At 35.5% G+C, this 18,092-nt stretch overlaps 2 protein-coding genes across 2 annotated transcripts; both read right to left on the bottom strand.

The window, feature by feature from the left end:
- Nucleotides 1–29: 29 nt before the first annotated feature.
- On the bottom strand, nt 30–8,840 carry LOC123206679 (zinc finger CCCH domain-containing protein 13-like). The gene is made up of 5 exons (XM_044623879.1): nt 7,865–8,840; nt 3,577–4,441; nt 1,904–3,269; nt 1,722–1,805; nt 30–821 (listed from the first exon to the last, which is right to left on the bottom strand). Exons 1-5 carry the CDS (start codon nt 8,412–8,414, stop codon nt 132–134), a joined length of 3,555 nt encoding a protein of 1,184 aa, XP_044479814.1. The 5' UTR covers nt 8,415–8,840; the 3' UTR covers nt 30–131.
- Nucleotides 8,841–9,464: 624 nt separating this feature from the next.
- On the bottom strand, nt 9,465–14,726 carry LOC123206663 (splicing factor SF3a60 homolog). Its single transcript, XM_044623858.1, has 12 exons — nt 14,233–14,726; nt 14,024–14,137; nt 13,830–13,934; nt 13,427–13,569; nt 13,191–13,287; nt 12,928–13,092; nt 12,154–12,225; nt 11,556–11,714; nt 11,322–11,399; nt 10,726–10,857; nt 10,386–10,532; nt 9,465–9,990 (listed from the first exon to the last, which is right to left on the bottom strand). Exons 1-12 carry the CDS (start codon nt 14,404–14,406, stop codon nt 9,844–9,846), a joined length of 1,533 nt encoding a protein of 510 aa, XP_044479793.1. The 5' UTR covers nt 14,407–14,726; the 3' UTR covers nt 9,465–9,843.
- Between the last annotated feature and the right edge of the window lie 3,366 nt (nt 14,727–18,092).

The raw sequence follows: 18,092 nt of genomic DNA, 5'->3' as shown, positions 1-18,092 counted from the left end.
GGGATTTGGGTGAATAAAACCCTAATCCATGGACTCAGAAAAGCACATGTTCTTTTTATTCCTCAAAAATAAACGGCAACAGAATAAGAGAAGCAAAAATAAGCAAAGAAACATGGATATAAGAAATTGTCTCAAAGTGTACTTTCAGGAGAATGATGTATCCGACTTAAAATTACCGACCCCGACTCAATTGAACCAGGCATCAATGCCTCAGATACTTTAGGAGACTCATCCAATAAAACTACAGGATTACTAATAGCATCAGATAAAGCATGACTTTCCTCAGTAGTACAGAGGGAATTATTGCTTTCCGTTATACTTACCTCATTACCGACCAGAGGTAAAATGGGAGCTCCATCAGATGCATTATCAGGAGATGGTAATTGATCTCCGTCTGAACCTGCTGCAATCAACTGCCGCTCAGAAGTCATCACATCCATCTTATCCCCATTAAGAACTGGTTCGCTTTGTTTCGAGCTTTTAGGTGTAAGAGATTGATCCGCCGCTTCCAAATTTAGAGGAGGGGTGTCATTGTGATCAGGCATTACTTGAGATGGAGTTGAAACCAGCTCCTCTAGTGTCTCCTTAACATCAGTATGTGGAACGTCTTCAGGTTTCTTTTGATCTAAAGCTGGTAATGGCGCATCAGACATTTCTGTATCAGAAATCAACACCAACTTCCCAGCCTTTTTGACCTTGCAAGAAGAAGGTTGCACCATTTTCTCGAGATTACATTTTGAAATGATATCTATGGTCCCAACGTTAACAATTTGCAGGCAACTGATCTGTACCCGCTGTTTCTTGTATTGTTCCATGGCTCTCTGCAGATCAGATATCACAAAGTCAGCAAAGGAAAGAATAGACTAAACACATTCAGATTCTAAGTTTTTTTAACTTAAATAGGGACAGAAGTTTGGCTGTACCTTAGATTCCAACAAATTCAAGCAAAAGTTTATTAAGTTCATTTAGAAACCAAGATTATAATAGTACAAATCAGAAGTCAGGTTTCTAGTAACATTTATAGTGACCACATCCTTGTGGGTTAAGTCTAGTGTAATAAGAGGAGCAAGTTTTGACTTTATCACTTGATATCTTGTGATAAAGTCAGATCTCAAGATAATATCAGATACGATAAATTTCTGATGAGATCCAAGAACCATATCATGCAACACAAGGACTGATTGACATGGAAGAAAAATTGTTTGTCATTAATCATCAAAAGAAAATTCATCAATTTGGACCCGAAAAAAATTTCATCTTCATAACTCTTTTGACAACTAAAACATTATGTTATCTCCAAAATAAAATTTCTAAAGAGATCCAATAACCATATCATGCAACATATCAATTGATTGATATGGAAGAAAAATTGCTGAAGTCATTAATCATCAAGAGAAAAACCATCAATTTGGGCCTATATTCATCTTCATGCCTCTTTTGACAACAAGAACATTATGTTGTCTACAAAATAAAATTTCTGAATAGATCCAATAACCATATCATGCAACAAATCGATTGATTGATATGGAAGAAAATTGTTGAGGTCATTAATCATCAAGAGAAAAAAATCAATTTGACCTAAAAAAGTTTATCTTTGTGCCTCTTTGACTACTGGAACATTATGTTGTCTTATATACACTTGCAGCCCTTACACATGAGCTACTAAACAAACAATAATAATGTATCATGGTGATCTAAAATTTTATTTATAACATAATTACCTGAAAAACAGAATCATCTGCCGCAGGGAAAAATGGAGGACTTAACAAAGCTTTGGAACTTTTGGAAACTGGTCTTCCACCATTCTACCAGATCAAAGAAGAGGATATATTATACAACCAACACCAATAAACTATTTATGTACAAGAGACAAGAAGAAAACAGAGTTGACAGATTCTCTTACCTTCAAATTTACAATCATGGTGGTTTCTTTTTCGAAAGTTGCAGTTAAATCCATGTCAAGTAAATTCATACACTTGCTAAACAACTCCGGAGCAGTAAGTTCCTTTGAAATGTCAAGCTTAGCAAGATACGCACGACAACTGCTAGCAAGATTATCCACACTAGATTTTCTAGAAGGATCTGATGTCTTCTCATGGTTAGTTTTAGGTGAGATTTTGGAAGATTCTATAAAAGAACTAATGGATTTTGTATCAACACTTTTCTCCCGAACACCATGATGATTATTTTCATACAGAGTCTGCTGACCTGGACGCTCAACCAAAGCATCATCAGAAGGGGCCTGAACAGGCTGATCCTCCTTCTGGGATGTTGAAGTCATGTCCATATTCACATCACCATTTTCTCCTCTCCACATATCTGCACCAGTTTCCCACCCTCGTCCATTAATCGGATGCCTATTCTGGTCCCATTCAGACCCTCCATACATGTAAGGTTCATCCCTAAAAACACCATTATTTCCATCCCATCCATGCAAGTGAGGAGGGCCTGATCCATCCATCACATTCTGCCACCCAAGAGGGCGAAGATGGCCAGAAAATCTCTCTGCATCAGGTATATGATGTGGAATCACAGAACGATTGATGTCCATTGACGGTCTAACAGTAAAAAGAGAAGTAGGAAACTGCGGCATCATTGCTTGAAAACCTCCATGGGGTGGCCCATGTTGAAACATGAAACCATTCGGCACTGGCGACGACCAGTTCGGGGCACCCCTCCATGCATTTCCTTGTCCTCTTCCTACACTGGCATCACCACACCTGCGGTAACGAGCATTCAAATTAACTCTACCATCTTCTTCCAGTGAACCCATAAATGAAGGACTGCCAACTCCACCCCTGAAAGGAGGGGGTGGTAAAGAAGAAGATGAATTGTTCTGACCAGTTCTATTGTAATACAATAGATCAATTTGGGAGGAATCATCCAAAGGTTTCTCCAAAGGTAATTCCCGATTTAACCTATCATCACCAGCAGACAAGTCTCTGGGACCAATACTGCTCCTCCGTCCTGTTTCTTCAATTTCAAGACTTCGCCTAACACCAGTTCTGTTCATGTATCTGCGATCATGACTTGTCAAAGAAGGAGATCTTTCCATCAAGCCCATGGGTGAAGCTTTTGAACTGGAAGACCTCTCAACTGATAACTCCCCCAAATGGTCATCATCAATTTTACTAGTTCTCTCAATCAATCTATACTTAGAACCTCTATCTGATACTCCTGAAAAGCCAGTTACCTCCTTTGAGGAAATTGCTTTTGGCCTTTGTTCTGTCATAGAATCTCTGTACTTCAAATCTTCCTGCTTTGTATGTCTAGAACCAAAAATAAAATATTACCACAGAATTCAAAAACTATAAAAAGCAAGACAATAGGATTGCAAGTTCCGCCATAAGAGATGCCTGCCACCATTGAATACAATCAAAACTCTATGAATATGATATCTGAAAAATGTGATTTCCTTACCTCAAATCATAGAAGTTCAAAAAAGCTAACCATTAAAAATCACCAAATATGTGAATAATTTGGGAGGTATACCAGAAGGAATACTATTGACCTAAGTACCAATTCTAACAGCATTTTTTTAATTAAAATAGAAATTCTCATATTATCAAGGGATACCTGCTCTCATCGCCACCATGTGAACTGGAGCTGGGAGAAGTCCTCCTTCTATTGCTACTCACAGTAGAATCAGCATAGACTTGACGTGACCGAGACCTTCCCCTATCTGCATCTGACTCAAGTCTACTGCTGCTCAACGATTTGCTTTCCATGTCAGGGTAGTGTTTTTTGATACCTCTAAACTTAGTATCATTGGAATCATCATGCTCATCAGGGGATCTCTTCTTTCCTCTGCTATCTTTGTATTTGATACTCCTGTCCTCAAGGTGTGACCCATCATGATCAAGATCTCCATCATGATCATGGCCAAGATCATGATCCCGGTTTCGATCTCGTTGATCTCGCTCACGGTCACGGCAGTCAAGATCCTGATCTCGTTCTAGTTCCCGATTCCGCTCCCGGTCCCATTCATGGTCTCCATCATCACGGTTGCGATCACGATCACAATCCCTATCACGCTTCCGGTAGTGATCACGATCATGGTCATATTCACGTTCTCGATCACGATCACTTTCCTGTGGCTTAAATTTTTTTTGTCTAGTTTCCGTTGCATCTTTTTCATCCCTAAAGTGCTTATCATCAGACCTACTACTAGTATGATCTCTGGCACGGTTCCGCTTGTCATCTCGATGTCTGCTGTCCCTGTCCACATCTTCCCGGTACTTATCCCTATATCTTTCGTCCTTATGCTTCTCATCTTTCTGTTTTCCATCGTTAACAACATCATCCGACCATCTATTATTGATGTCCCTGATATCAATGTCAGGTTTATCCCCATCACCAGAAGCATCTTTCCTTCTCCTGGCTCGTTTCTCCAGCTGAATCTCTGTATCAGGACTTGGTAACTGATCCTGTACATTTGACTCTGCAAAAAAAAATAGAATGAGTAAAGGGGAGTTTCATCATTCAGCAACAAACATTAACTTAAAAATAATCCTCTATTCTGTACAGCAGCTAAATACACAGAGCTTTTCGTATCTCACTCAAAGAAGTACTTAATTCATCCAAGCTAAGACATTGATATGATCTAAGACAGGAACCCATATAACTGACAATGTCCTTTCTAGAATCATAGGGCACAATTTCATATACAATAACAATAAAAATAAAGCTAGATGAGCATCGTAGTCGCACTACCTAATTTATTTTTCATTGAAAAAACCAAAAAAAAAAACTCTTTATTCAAACTCAATGCAACACTAAGTGTCATAATTCATTGCAACCATAAAAGATCTACAACCTACTAATCACCTTAAATTTCATTCAAGTGTAGTATGCTAAAACACTAATTTCCAGGGAAAAAAAAAAAAAACAATAACTAGCAAATGGCATAAATAAATGTACATCTAAACTAGTGTTCCTTTTGCATTTAGAAATAGCAAGAGTCAATGCAAGAGAAAGGAGAAAAGAAGCAAATTCAATTAGCATCAAACTTCTATGATACTCCTGCTCAATACAAGAAAGAGTTTAGATCATCCAAAAATTCCATGCATGATCATATTGGAATATCTGCATTGGCATGGGAATTGGCACATTAACCACACCAGTTTATCTAAACTAAATAAAAAGCCAGAACTATATAGTTAAACCAAAGTAGACATGTGGTTACGACAACCAATCTCAGTTCAGCAGAAGAACCCACGTCCAATGGCTTTTATTCTCCTTGTGTTTGGCAACAACTGCCTCATCAATAAAATACAATCCCTACTTCAATTTAAAACAAAAAAGATTAAATTATAGTTCATCCATCTTAACCAAGTTACTTGCTCTAGCAATGCATTAGGCTTTAATGCAAAATCTAACTCTATAAACTGTATGCTTAAGATAAAAGACATCAAAATCATCGAGATTGCATTTTACATATGTAAATATTTTGTAGAATCAGATTTGTGAACCATGTACGCTGTAAAAGAAGTCCTCTTGGGTATATAGTTTGACATACAATCATCCAGACAAGATTTTCTTACTCCTAGAATTCACAAGACAAACCTTTGCTAGTAGTTTTGACTTTTGATATCTTTAAAACTATAAAGTTTTCCATACTTAACTGGTGAACAAATTAGGGTTTTCCAGTTCAAATCCAAGTTGAGAATTGTAAATTTCCTATCTCAACACAAGCATTTATTTGTAATTCTGTGGTCTTCAACAATCTTCTGATTTTTTCAAACTTAACCAGAGAACACATTCTTCATTTTTTACCCAAATTCGACAAGACAATTTCAGGATCCCAATTGGAATTCAAGTTGTTAATCCTTGTCCAGAAACTACAGATCTGTGTATCCTAGTAGTCAGAGTATTGTCAAATTTTATGGAAAGGTATATAAAGTTCCTATAATTAACCATTGTATAGAACTAGACTAGGAAATTTGTTTTCCTATTTTACCACAAAATAAGCATATTTAGTTGAGAAGGACCACAAAATCGTTTGTATGCCCGCTTTTAGATACATCTGCCGAAAATTTTAAAGCAGTAAGTTCTTTTAATCTAAGTCCAAGAAGTATAGTTGGTCTCACATGATGGATTCTATGTTTTAGTGTTTCTCGTTCATGACAACAGTTCAAATTCTGGAAACAAATTGTTTTAGTGTTGAACAGATATTGTTTCTATTTGAGAATGGAAGTATAGTTGCACTGCTACTTGTGTTCCAATTAAATCAAACTTCTAAATATACAGAGATCACAAATCCAGATATAATCATTTAATTCAATAAGAATCCATAGCAGAATTAGCAACCAAAATAACCTGAAGCTTTTTTAACAAAGAGGAGGCCTGAAATTTACAAGATAATAAACCCAGACAAATGAAAAGCATATCAGATCATTTATAAAACAATGCTTGATTGATTATAAAGTGCGACACAAGGACTTCAAGCAGCCAAGTAGCAACAAGTGGAGCCACAAAGTAGAAACTAATCCTAAGCAACTCTCTGTTACCCCAGTAGAAAATGGTACACAGAAACAACCACAAAGACAGATTGACAACGCAAATTCATAGGCTTCCTAATGATTAAAAAGTTACATTTTCAACAAATGGAAACAATTACACACAGGTCCCTTCAAAAAGTAGGTAAGAAAAATCTTTCAAGCATTCTTAAGAGTCCATTCACTGAATAAGGATTAAAATAGAGTTTACGGTTAAAACAGCTTTGTTTCATAACACTGGAAATTTTCATATATCAATAGAATGATTTATGTGAGAGCTAAATAGCATTTTGCACAAAAACCATGGTATACAATCACTAAAAGGGATGGGCATCTGTTGACAAAAATAAGTTCCCCTCAAAAGACCCAAACCCCAAAAAAAAAACCAACTCATAACAGGACTTTGTTGTATTTCATATCATTTATGCCTTTTAATTGTAGTGAAACAAGAAGATAGGTGATTCTTTATTTTCTACACACAAACCTGAGACTTAATTCTATTCCAACAACGGGAAAACTGAAAACATAAAAAGCCAGTTTCAGATTTGATTCATATTACTTAAATAGCAGTGTTTCCTACTCATGTTAATTTTTTAATGCATATTTAACCTTGTTATATCCTAAAATCTACATCCAAAAAAGAAAGTACAATGTATGACCAGATAATAAAAAAAATTACAAGAAATATGCTGCAAGTAGAAACAATTCAATTAACTCCACTAGATACACCATATATAAAAATCAATCAATAAGAATGCTAACATTATATGTTAGCTAACGAAAAATAAAGAATCTAAGTTAAAAAAATTATGGCAGGTACCAATTCGTTTAGCATAATCTTTTAATTCAAAAACTAAAATAATTACAGCTTTAATTGCCCAGAACTCCTTTCGCTCAAAATACAAACTTCTTAATCTTATTCAAGTGACCATAACAACTGTGACATATAAGGATTCCCAGCATCCATTTAAAACCATCAACTTGGCAAGACAACATTATTGCTAAACCATTCAAATTTAACAGTACATAGAAGCTACATAATCAAATCTAAAAACAAAATAAAACAAAAAAAACAAATGGGACTGTTTGAACAAAGCTATCAGTTGACATGCATGAAAATCAGTGCTTAATTCCTCTAAGCCCAAAAAAAAAAAAACTGGCAAATAAGCATTTAACAGCATATCAACCCTTCCGATTCCTACTACACTTGCTAATAAAAGTGGTTACATTTGTATCAGCAAATTGAACCATGTGTTAAAATTGGTCAAAGTCGAACAAATGTCAGCATATACAAGAACAGAGTAATAAAAACAAGTATGCACAAAACAAAAATTCATACATACTCCATTTTCAATCGGTTACCTTACCAGTTTTTTCATTTATACCCAGTTGCTTGTTTTGCTCTTCACTCTCAGCAAATCTCTCGCTTTTCCCTTCCTTCCCCTTCCTCTCTCTCTCCCTCTCCCTCTCCCTCTCCCTCTCCCTCTCCACTTCTCTACTCTCCTTTCGACTCGATTCTCTATGCTTCCCTTCACTCTTCGACTTCTGAAACTCATCGTCATCCCTCCTCTTACTCCTCGTTTCACTCAAAACTTTGGATTTCCTGGAGCTACTCTCAGTCCTATCATCCTCACCGCCGCCATCCCACCTGTCATTCCCGCTGTCCTCAACCCGGTCCTTCCGCCGCTTAGACGAGGAATTATATTCATGATAGTCACCAATGCCTGAGCCAAACGCGTCCTTACACTCCTTCGAATCCAGCTTCCGTTTCTCACCTGCGTCCTTCGAAACCCTAACACTACTGCTCTCATCCTTCCCTTTCCGGTCCTTCAAGCTGGAGTCCTTCTCAGAATCCGAGTAATCCCTCGCATCTCTCGAACTCCTCTTACTTGATTTGTGCTTTGAACTCCGCGTCATCACCTATCTGAAAATCTCAAAACCCTAATCCCTCACAATCGAACACTAGATCAATTTCTCAAAACCCCAGTCTCAAATCCGAGACTCAAACCTAACAAATTAAAACAAAACAAAACCCTAGCCGAGTGGAGATGGATAATATTAAAATAATGATAACAATAATGGTAAACGTGCGAAGATTCGAATATTTAAAAGCACGAACAGTAGAAACCCCAACAGGACGGGATCAGCGGACTTACGGAGGGGTTGGGGGTAGGAGAATGGGATCGAAAATGAGAGAAATTACGAGAGAACCACGAAAAAGGGAGAGAGATTTGGAGATTGAAACAAGGATAAATGTGGAAGAGCATTTAATGTTGAAGAAAGCAGGTGTGTTTTTTTTGTGTTGTTGTTACTTGTGAGGCCTGGCGCTTTTTGCAGTTTTGTCATATCGCTAGTACTAATAAGACTCTAAGAAGACTTGTAGTGAAGATGCATTCCGATTTGACTTAGGTGCCCTCAGTTGTATTTTGTTTTTACGGTTTTATCTGTGTTGTTTGGATTGAAATTACTAATTTTTAAAAATTTTTTTACTGAATAATATTAGTGAAAAATACGATAATTTGATACTTTCTGATCCCATAAAAATTATATTTTACTAATGTCACGTCATATTAACTAAAATAATTGAGAATTTTGAACACAGGTTCCGCAAAATCTCTTAAATTTTTCTTCATAATCGATGATTGTTTTTTCTTTTTTGATAAACTTTCAAGCAAAAACCAAACTCAAATTTGAACTAATCATCAAGAATTCGAGTTAAGTTGGAGATAGTCTTAATTTAAGTTCAATTCGAATCCACCTATAATAATTGCAAATTCCTACAGTGTAATCTGAACTCTACTAAAGCTCATTTTAAGCTCTAACAATCAATGCATTAAATTTTGACATACATACCCATGAAAATTACGAAAGGCCCCACCATCAGTTCATATCTACCTTTACAATCATTAACATTCTTAATCAAACAGAAATCACAGCTAAAATTCACCTACAGAAATCATCAACACATTTGAGATTCATTCTTCTTTCATTTAAACAGGGTAAAGAGATTGACAAGTCTAAGGCTACATTTGATGGTGCAAATAATCCTGACTGTAAAAATATGCTAATTACTGTAACAAGTATATAGCAATACCACACTTTGCCAAGCAGATAAAATCCAAACACCAATCCTGACCTGACTAGATTGCCAAGAACAGAACCAAGCCCAACAGTCACAGTATAAAATTGTGTCAAGTTAGACTTTTATGTGCCATGGTGCAAATTCGGGGCTCACAAACAAACCAACCTCCATAGAGTGAAACACAGGTAAAGCAAAGTAAAGCGCACCACCTTAGAATGAAATTCACTAGTAGCTTCCCTCCCATCCTAGTGATGATCGTTCTCCTTAGATCAGTCCTTGACGCTGCAGATCAGTGTAGGTCTTCTTGTTGTAGATATTACCCTCTTTGTCTTCATATTCTTCTTCAAGATCTGGGCGCCACTTGTTCACACCTTGACGTTCTTGTATTTTCTTCCACAGATCTTTGGCTTCCTGCACAATAAATGATTTTGGTTACTTGCTGATAGCAGCAAAAAATTTATTACCAAATGTCGTAGCTGCAGCATGTAATTTGCAGTCATCTACAACTTTACTCATAATTTTTGTAGCGTTAGCACAACCTTTAGATTGTGTTATTCATTTACCAAACCAAAAAATGGACATATGTCAAATAGTCATCAGATAGAATTAACAATTCTTGACCAGACGACTAGAACAATAACATTGACCATTCATGTTGCATGTGAAAATCAAAATTCCACCAATTCCAGAAAACACCATAGACAAGATAAGACAGGGAACTAATTCATGTCAATGACTTGTTATCACTAACAATTACTTGCAGCAAAAATAATGGGGGAAAAGAAAAGAAAGAATGAGAGATATACCTCAATTGATGTGATTTCATTAAAGTTCTTGGTGTTTGGAATACCAAGGCAACGCATTCCATGTTGATGGCGCCATTCCTTGAAATGCCGCTCAAAGGCTCTACGCCCCCAATAGCTGTAGTTCCCACATATCTCACATTTAAATTCCTGAATTAGAGAATCACAATCTTGTGAGCCATAAAAAACTAAAGCAAACAAGTAACAAGGAGTTCTTCATTCTCCAATAAGCTCTGTATCAGCCACTTCATCCATATAACTTTTAAATTCAAAATATGAAAAAAAAATGATTTTATGAATCTCCAAAAACTTGCAGGTATCCTAGAATTAAGCACAAAAATACCTGTCCCAGACCATGAAGCTTGTATAGCCAATAAGGTATAGGTTTCCCATCCCAACCCATTGGCAATTTAAGGGGATTGTAAATCTGCTGCTCTTCATCATCACTTTCAGTGTCAACTTGTGTATCCTCTTGCTAAAAATTCAAAAGCAAGTAACCACTGTTAACTGATATTATAACAACTCAAGGATTAAATTCATAACAAAAAACCGAAAAAACAATATGCATTTTCCAAAGGTGAGAATGCAACTGCAAAAAGTGTTGAGTTATAGGCAAGCCCACTGCTCCCAACTCCTTCAAAACCCAAATGACTAAGTTTTTGTGTTATAAACTAGCCATAAATTACATATGCTGCATATACCATAAAAAATCCCACATGTAATTAATTTTAAAAGAGGAAAATGCTTGCAATAATCTATGGTGTATGACATCCACAATTCCACCTGAGACCTGAGTAAACCAAAGCCCCACAGCCATGCATTTTATAGATGGATAGAACCTCAAGGGCAGCATCTCTCTTCAAATTTTGAACTAACATCTTAAAAAATGATGAACTGTACTGAACCATAGAAGGCTGCAATGAAAAACTATTAACTTACTTCTTCACGTTCTGCTTCCATTTCCTCGTATGTCAAAGCTTGTTTCTTCTCAACATTTTGTTTTGTTCGTTCAATTGTCTGCACAAGGTCAATAAAAACTTGAACATATAGCAGCCACCAAAAGTAAAACAGCACCACTATGCTTACTATTAGTAAATATGAACCAAGTAATACAAGGCAAATTACATTTAACAAAAAAGACAAGGACAAACTAAATAAGTAGAAAATGCTAACCTCTTCCAGTAAGGCACACAGTTTTTGCATTTTAGCTTCCATCAAGGCAATGTCTTTTAAATTGCCAACTTCTTGTGGTGGTGCAGCAACCCCATTTTTTTCTGGCCCACGTGAACCTTTGGCAAAATGTTTCTTGTCTAACTTTTCAAGAGGAGTGTGCTGCAACCAAATAAAAAAAATACACACTGAGGGAATACACCAACCCAAATTCTGAACACAGAGCTTCAAAGAAATTTAAGTTGAGCAATTTGTTTTATAAAGTACTACTGTCCTGGAAGAAGAAAGCAAAAACATAGTGCTTACTTATTGACATCTTCAGACTAAAGAGAATTTCACTGCATATTATCACATTTCCAAGTCTTACAGTCACGGAATCAGCCAGCACTCAAGAGGCATACTAAGATTGGTCAAATTTCATAATTCATAAAATAATGCATTCCCATTAATAATTTGCCAATTCATATCCACACACATACTAGAGATAGCCCATTCCCTCCTTTACCAGAATATGGTAAATTTAACTTAGAAAAGTATTACAGAAGTTCATTTCCACTAGATCTCATACACAATAAAACATAAAAAAGCTTGTACTAGCAACCTTTGTAAGGAAAAGCCTCTCTGCACGCTGTTGTACAGTACCACCACTCTTCAGTCCTAACATAGCCAATGCCTGCCAGGCAAGAAATGGTTAATAACTAAGTAAATAACAGAAGATGGAGCTAAAAGCATATTGATTGAAAATTTTCAAGGTCATGCAAACTGAACCTACATAAGATAAGAACATGGTGAAGGTATAATCTTCTTTGAAACAGAGAAAGATATTACCATTTCAAACGACACCACAACAAACAATTCAAAATTCTAACTAATTTCCAGCATTTTCAGAAAGAGCAGTGCTCACCCAATAAATCTGAATTGATTCCAAACCGCACCCTAATGGAGAAAAAACTAAGATTCAGATAGCCTAGCTTAAACATTGCAGCACGCTTTCTTCTTATTATTTCTGTAACTGCATTTCTAACTTGCATTCAAATTGTCTAAGCTCTTAGAAAACTCTATAACAAAGATCTACTCAAGCAGATACTGGTCATGTACCACACAAAATCAGACAAACGTTCTCATATTAACTAAATTAACATTTAACAGACAACATCAACTGAAAATGCCCAAATAATAACCAAATAACAAAAATTGAGACATCCACAGCTTTTCAGTTATAGGCACAATTACCTAGATTAGCTGTAGATGCCCTTGCAACTATAGGTTACAAGTTGTACATGTATATGGTTGCCAGTTGTACATATGAAAATGCAATTCATGCAACAAAAATGTAACCTGGAATAATAATATGATCACAAATGGTCACCCTTACCTCCTTCAACTTTTCAGAACCGACTTCCATTAGTTCTTCAACAGTGCTGTAATAATCGAGATCTATTACAGTATGCTCAGTAGGAACATGTCCATTTTCTTCCCCCTCATTATTCCATCCTGGTATTGTGCCATTGGCCCATTGCTCTTCAAAATCAGCCACAACCTGCCATGCATAACAATTAAACACAGCAAAGACAGAACAAAAACAGAAAATTTGCCTCATATCCATGTTCATGACCAAAAAATTATATTTAATTTCACCTTTGAGAATATTCTATCCAGATCTTGCAGTGGTTCTGTCCGCTGAAAAAAGTAAATTAAGTACTCTAGTAGATTTTCCATATATTCCCTGTACTGCCTGGTGAAAATCATAATTAAAATTGAATTCCAAGTCTTGAGTGAATAACACTAAAGAAGAAGGTGCAAGAAAAAAGAAAAGCAACTCATTAATCAAACTATCCAAAAACAACAGAGGAAAACAGTCCATGAACAGGTACCTTGTCATCTTCATTTTGCGGGGGATCTTAAGTGGCTGTGAGAAAACATCAAGGTAAGCTGAATACTCAATGCGTTCTCCAAACTTAGAGTTAATGTACTGATTGAAAAGCTCATGCAAATCTAGGTACCGCCCAAAAGCTTCCTGAAAACAAAATTTATATGAAAATCAATGTAAGAAGCATTGCAACGGAACAAGAAAAAATAAACAATTATACTGAAAACAAAATGCTGTAACATTTTCTTCAATCTGATACACAAATAGCATCCAAATCACAAGAAATATTATCTTTACACCATCAATTCAAAAATTTTCTTCTTCTTCTTTACTTGAAGACCCCATTAATTGCGCACACTCTATCCTAATATATCAAGCATTAATTAACCCAAATCCGGCTTACATACCTCTCCACTAAACTCAATTAGCGGTTCCTCTTTAAGCAGATTTTCATATTCCTCATTAGCATCAACAACACGTGCAGCCGGATGCCTCCTATGGTACTCACGAATCTGCACATAAAACGGAAATTTCACCACAAATTTCTAATCAACTTCTCCAAATTTCCCATTCTAAAAATTAAATTAAAAAAATCAGTTACCTCCTTTAATCTGTCGTAAAATGCACTAAACACATTTGTTCCTGTCGCAGTTTGGCCTCCAAGAGCCGCAATCTCATCCTTCCTCGCATTATCTTTATCTTCATAAATCTCAACCTGTTAAAAAAACCACGAAACGATGCCGTGAATCTCAACTCTAACTTTGCAATAAAACAAAAAAGCCAATATTTTAAAGTTCATGATAAATTTACGAGTTTTTCAGTAGTGGCGGTGATTGTATCGATCATATTACGAACACGGTGAGTCTGAAACAAGCGGTCCTTGTTGGAGGTTGGCTCGGTCTGTAGATCCTTCACTACAAGCCGTTCGAGCCGCTCCACTTCCTCGTGAGCCGCGCGAGTCACCTCCAGCAGAGTCGACGACATTGTAGCTCTCTCTCTCTCTCCGCCAGTGCCCGGTCCGGGGGGCTTAGGGTTTTTCCAACTTTTCTTTCCACTAAATTATCGATAATGAAACAACTGTACTGTAAGTAACATGACCAAAACGGCGCCGTTTCTAACTGACGTGGCCGAAATTTGGGTATTAGCAGTAGTAAGTTACTGCGGCCTAACAAAAAAAAGGTTACTGCAGTGGTATCGTTGCCGCCAGCAACCAATAAACATGACACTGGCACGGGCCTGTCTACGCAATGTGCAAGAAATGCATAGCGGCACTTCCGGATGGGCTTGAGAGACTCAGGAAACATGAAAACTATCATAGGCAAACATAATTCAGATAGAGTAGCTAGAAAAAATATGCACAAAATGGTGATTGGAGGGACAAAGGCGTGCACCACTCGGACAGACTGCACGCACCACTCAGACAGGTCACGCAATTAAGCATTAAGACAAACCGCGTGCAAGCATTCAGACAAACCGTGCACACACCATTCAGATAAGCATTCATACAAATCACATGCAAGCATTCAGAGAAACCGCTCGCAAGCATTCAGACATATCGCAACAAGTTGAGACAAATGCGCAAGCGCGACAGCTCACACAGCGCTTGAACACACGACATCCAGATGGGTCACACGCAGGCAAGGAAGTGAGTTGCTGGTCCAGGTAGAAAAACAACCTTACGGACTTTGCATTTTTAGGCGATTTAAAGGCTTAAACCTTGTCATTCTAAGCACTAAACAAGTGGCCAAAAACTTGACCAAGTCAAAAGAGAAGTGACACTCTGCACTTGCGCAAGGAAATGTCCCATAAAGCCAAGAGTACACAACAAGCAAGAAAATATGGGCAGAAAAACGTGATTGGACAATTCTTGAATGCAGGTGGCTACATTTCATGAAAACACATCTCATGGTGTATATAAATGTCTATAATACCTAAGTGATTGGGGATGTCAACCACATATGGTACCTATAAATTGAGGGTTGTGTAAGGAAGGGAAGCGTGTGAAAAAATCATTGGTTACTTTTCTTGCGTTTAATGAGTTCATTTGAAAAATACTCCCACACACTAAAATATGTAGAAAATAGGATGTTCAATATACGAGAAAAATACCCTATCTTTTAATTAACTATAAAAGATTCACAAGTTTATTTTAATTTGTAACTGATGAAAAATATATTTTATAAATAATAAAAAAGTTGATGATCTTGTTTTAAATGAAGACATATGTCTAAATACTAGAATTCTGATATATTTGTCATATTAAAATATCAGAAAAACAAGTTTTAGAGGAAAAATATAATAAAACGGTAAATTTAATGGAATGCAGAAACCTCACATGTGTAGTTTGCTCTAGAGGTGGACTTAATCAGAACTAGTTTAAGCTCAAATCTATATTTTATTAGAATGAGTTGAACTCGAATTAGAGTTTTAACTCGACTCAAGTTTAAGCATTTGTCAATAATTCAACTCTTAGATATTATTGTTTATCCTTATTGCTTTGACAATATTATTTACTAATTTGAATAAATTTAAATTAGATATTATAAATTGAACCGATGCTTAAATATCATAAATTTAAATTGAGTTTTAACCATTGTTTGAGGTTTAACTTGACTTCAATCAAATCCACCCCTAATTTGCTCATACGTTTCTAATAAATGCAGAGTTTTATTCTTCAAAGATCTTAAGGATAATAATTATGAAATGTCCTTTTCACATTACTCACATTAAGCAATTTGGCTGGAAGATAGCATGTAAATTTTTGTATTTGTTAGGACTCAAGTCTGGGTCCATTTAGTCAAGAATATGTACAATATACTAATAAATGTCAATTTTATTTGATGTCACATGTTTAAATGTTTATTAAAGTATTTAAAATCTAGGTTAATGCGTAGGAAAACATTGCCAATAACTATAAATTTTAATTAAATTTGGGATCTCATTTCAGTCCAATTCAAACCCTAGCTTGATTTTGTCAAATTTTCCTATTTTGATGTGTATAATGGGTTTGATAATGACCCAAAGAAAAACTAGATTTTAAATATGAAAAGACGACAGAGTGTACAGGCGAAGTCAATTTTAATGCTAGTAAATTACAATTATGGGTGAGATTACAATATAATTACCTTAATTAATTACAGTAAGGCAAATTTATTGTAATTTTAAAATAATTTCACACACCGTTCGCCGCATCTGCCCCACATTTCGTCACACCCACCGTCATATGTGGGCCCAACCTATCACTTTGCTTACATCAAAGATAAAATAAATAAGAATAGTTGATGTGTATTTATTTATTGAATTATTTTAAAACTAAAAATAAAATAAATAATGCATCATTTAACCATATAACAATTCATTCAATTATTAAAATCTATTTATTTTATATATAATAATAATTGTTATGTTCAAACCCTAACGTAAGATGTTTAATGTAATTTCATACAAATTTGTTAAAATTGATTATCAAAACTAAAGATAAAAATATTATTTAATTAAAAATATTAAATAAAAACTATAAATTTATTATATTTTTTTCTTTAGTTTAAAAATTTAACATTTTTTTCCATCAAAGGTTTGAATAGTTAACTTTTTCCCAAGGTTTTTTTCCTTCTCTAATGACCAAAATTTGGCCAATTGACTTTGTCTTCCCACCTACATGTTCGTCAGCTTTCTCTCTCTTCGTCTTAAGTTTCATTTCACCTAAACTAGTTTCTCTTCCTTTGTTGGCTTTTAGAAACTTGAAACACAGTGAAAAACGATGCTTCATTGGCTTCCTTCATTTGCTCTAACTCATCACTCCTTGATCTGGAGAAAGAGTGTCGATGGATGAAGAGCAAGAGTTTGGGGGAGACGCTCCAAATGTTGATCTTTGATAGGACGAATATGAATCATCTTCGTCCAACTAAAAAAACGAAGGTGACACTTTGTTGTCTTTCGACGAAGTCCCAGGCGATGGTGGTCAATCTTCTCATCTAGGGAAACACTTCCTTGTCTTCATATCTTCGATGGTAAGAATGGTGCTTGTTAAAGAAGTAAGGGAGAAAATGTAAACTTAAAGGGAATTGATCACTTTTTAACTTTGAATAAAAAAAATATTAAAATTTTAAATTTATGAAAAAATATAATAAAATTTTAGTTTTTTAATATTTTTAATTAAATAATATTTTTACCTTTAATTTTAATAATAAATTTTTACAGTTAAATGAAAATTTGAATTTCGCATGTTTAAGGAATATTAATTTGGTTTCCAATAAACGTGAGGATAAGTCTTTTGACTTTTAAAAATTATAAAACGGATGAAAAAAAGCCCAAATTTACAGAAAAAGTAACTTTTGGTCATTTAGTAATAATATCCAACTTTTGTAGGAGTCTGACATGGCATGCCATTTTAGTATTAAAATATTGAGTGGCTTTACCATATTAAGTTTCAAATATTTATTTATTATTTCCTTTAAAAAAAAACGATTTTTCATTACCAATACAGCATTAAGAACATTCACAAATTTAATTACAATGATGAAATTACAGATTCATCACTTTTTAAATTATATTATCCTTTTACGTGGGTCCCACCTTGAGCGGCTGTGTTTTGCCGCATAATTGTTTTTCCACGTGGCATTATCTGAAACCCTGGGCTGTCAATTCCGTAACTCTTCTCTTTGTCTCTC

This window comes from Mangifera indica, unplaced genomic scaffold (assembly GCF_011075055.1).
Source record: "Mangifera indica cultivar Alphonso unplaced genomic scaffold, CATAS_Mindica_2.1 Un_0045, whole genome shotgun sequence".
Lineage (NCBI taxonomy): Eukaryota > Viridiplantae > Streptophyta > Magnoliopsida > Sapindales > Anacardiaceae > Mangifera > Mangifera indica.
Note: the sequence above shows the minus strand (reverse complement) of the source record. Positions and strands in the feature narration are given on the sequence as shown.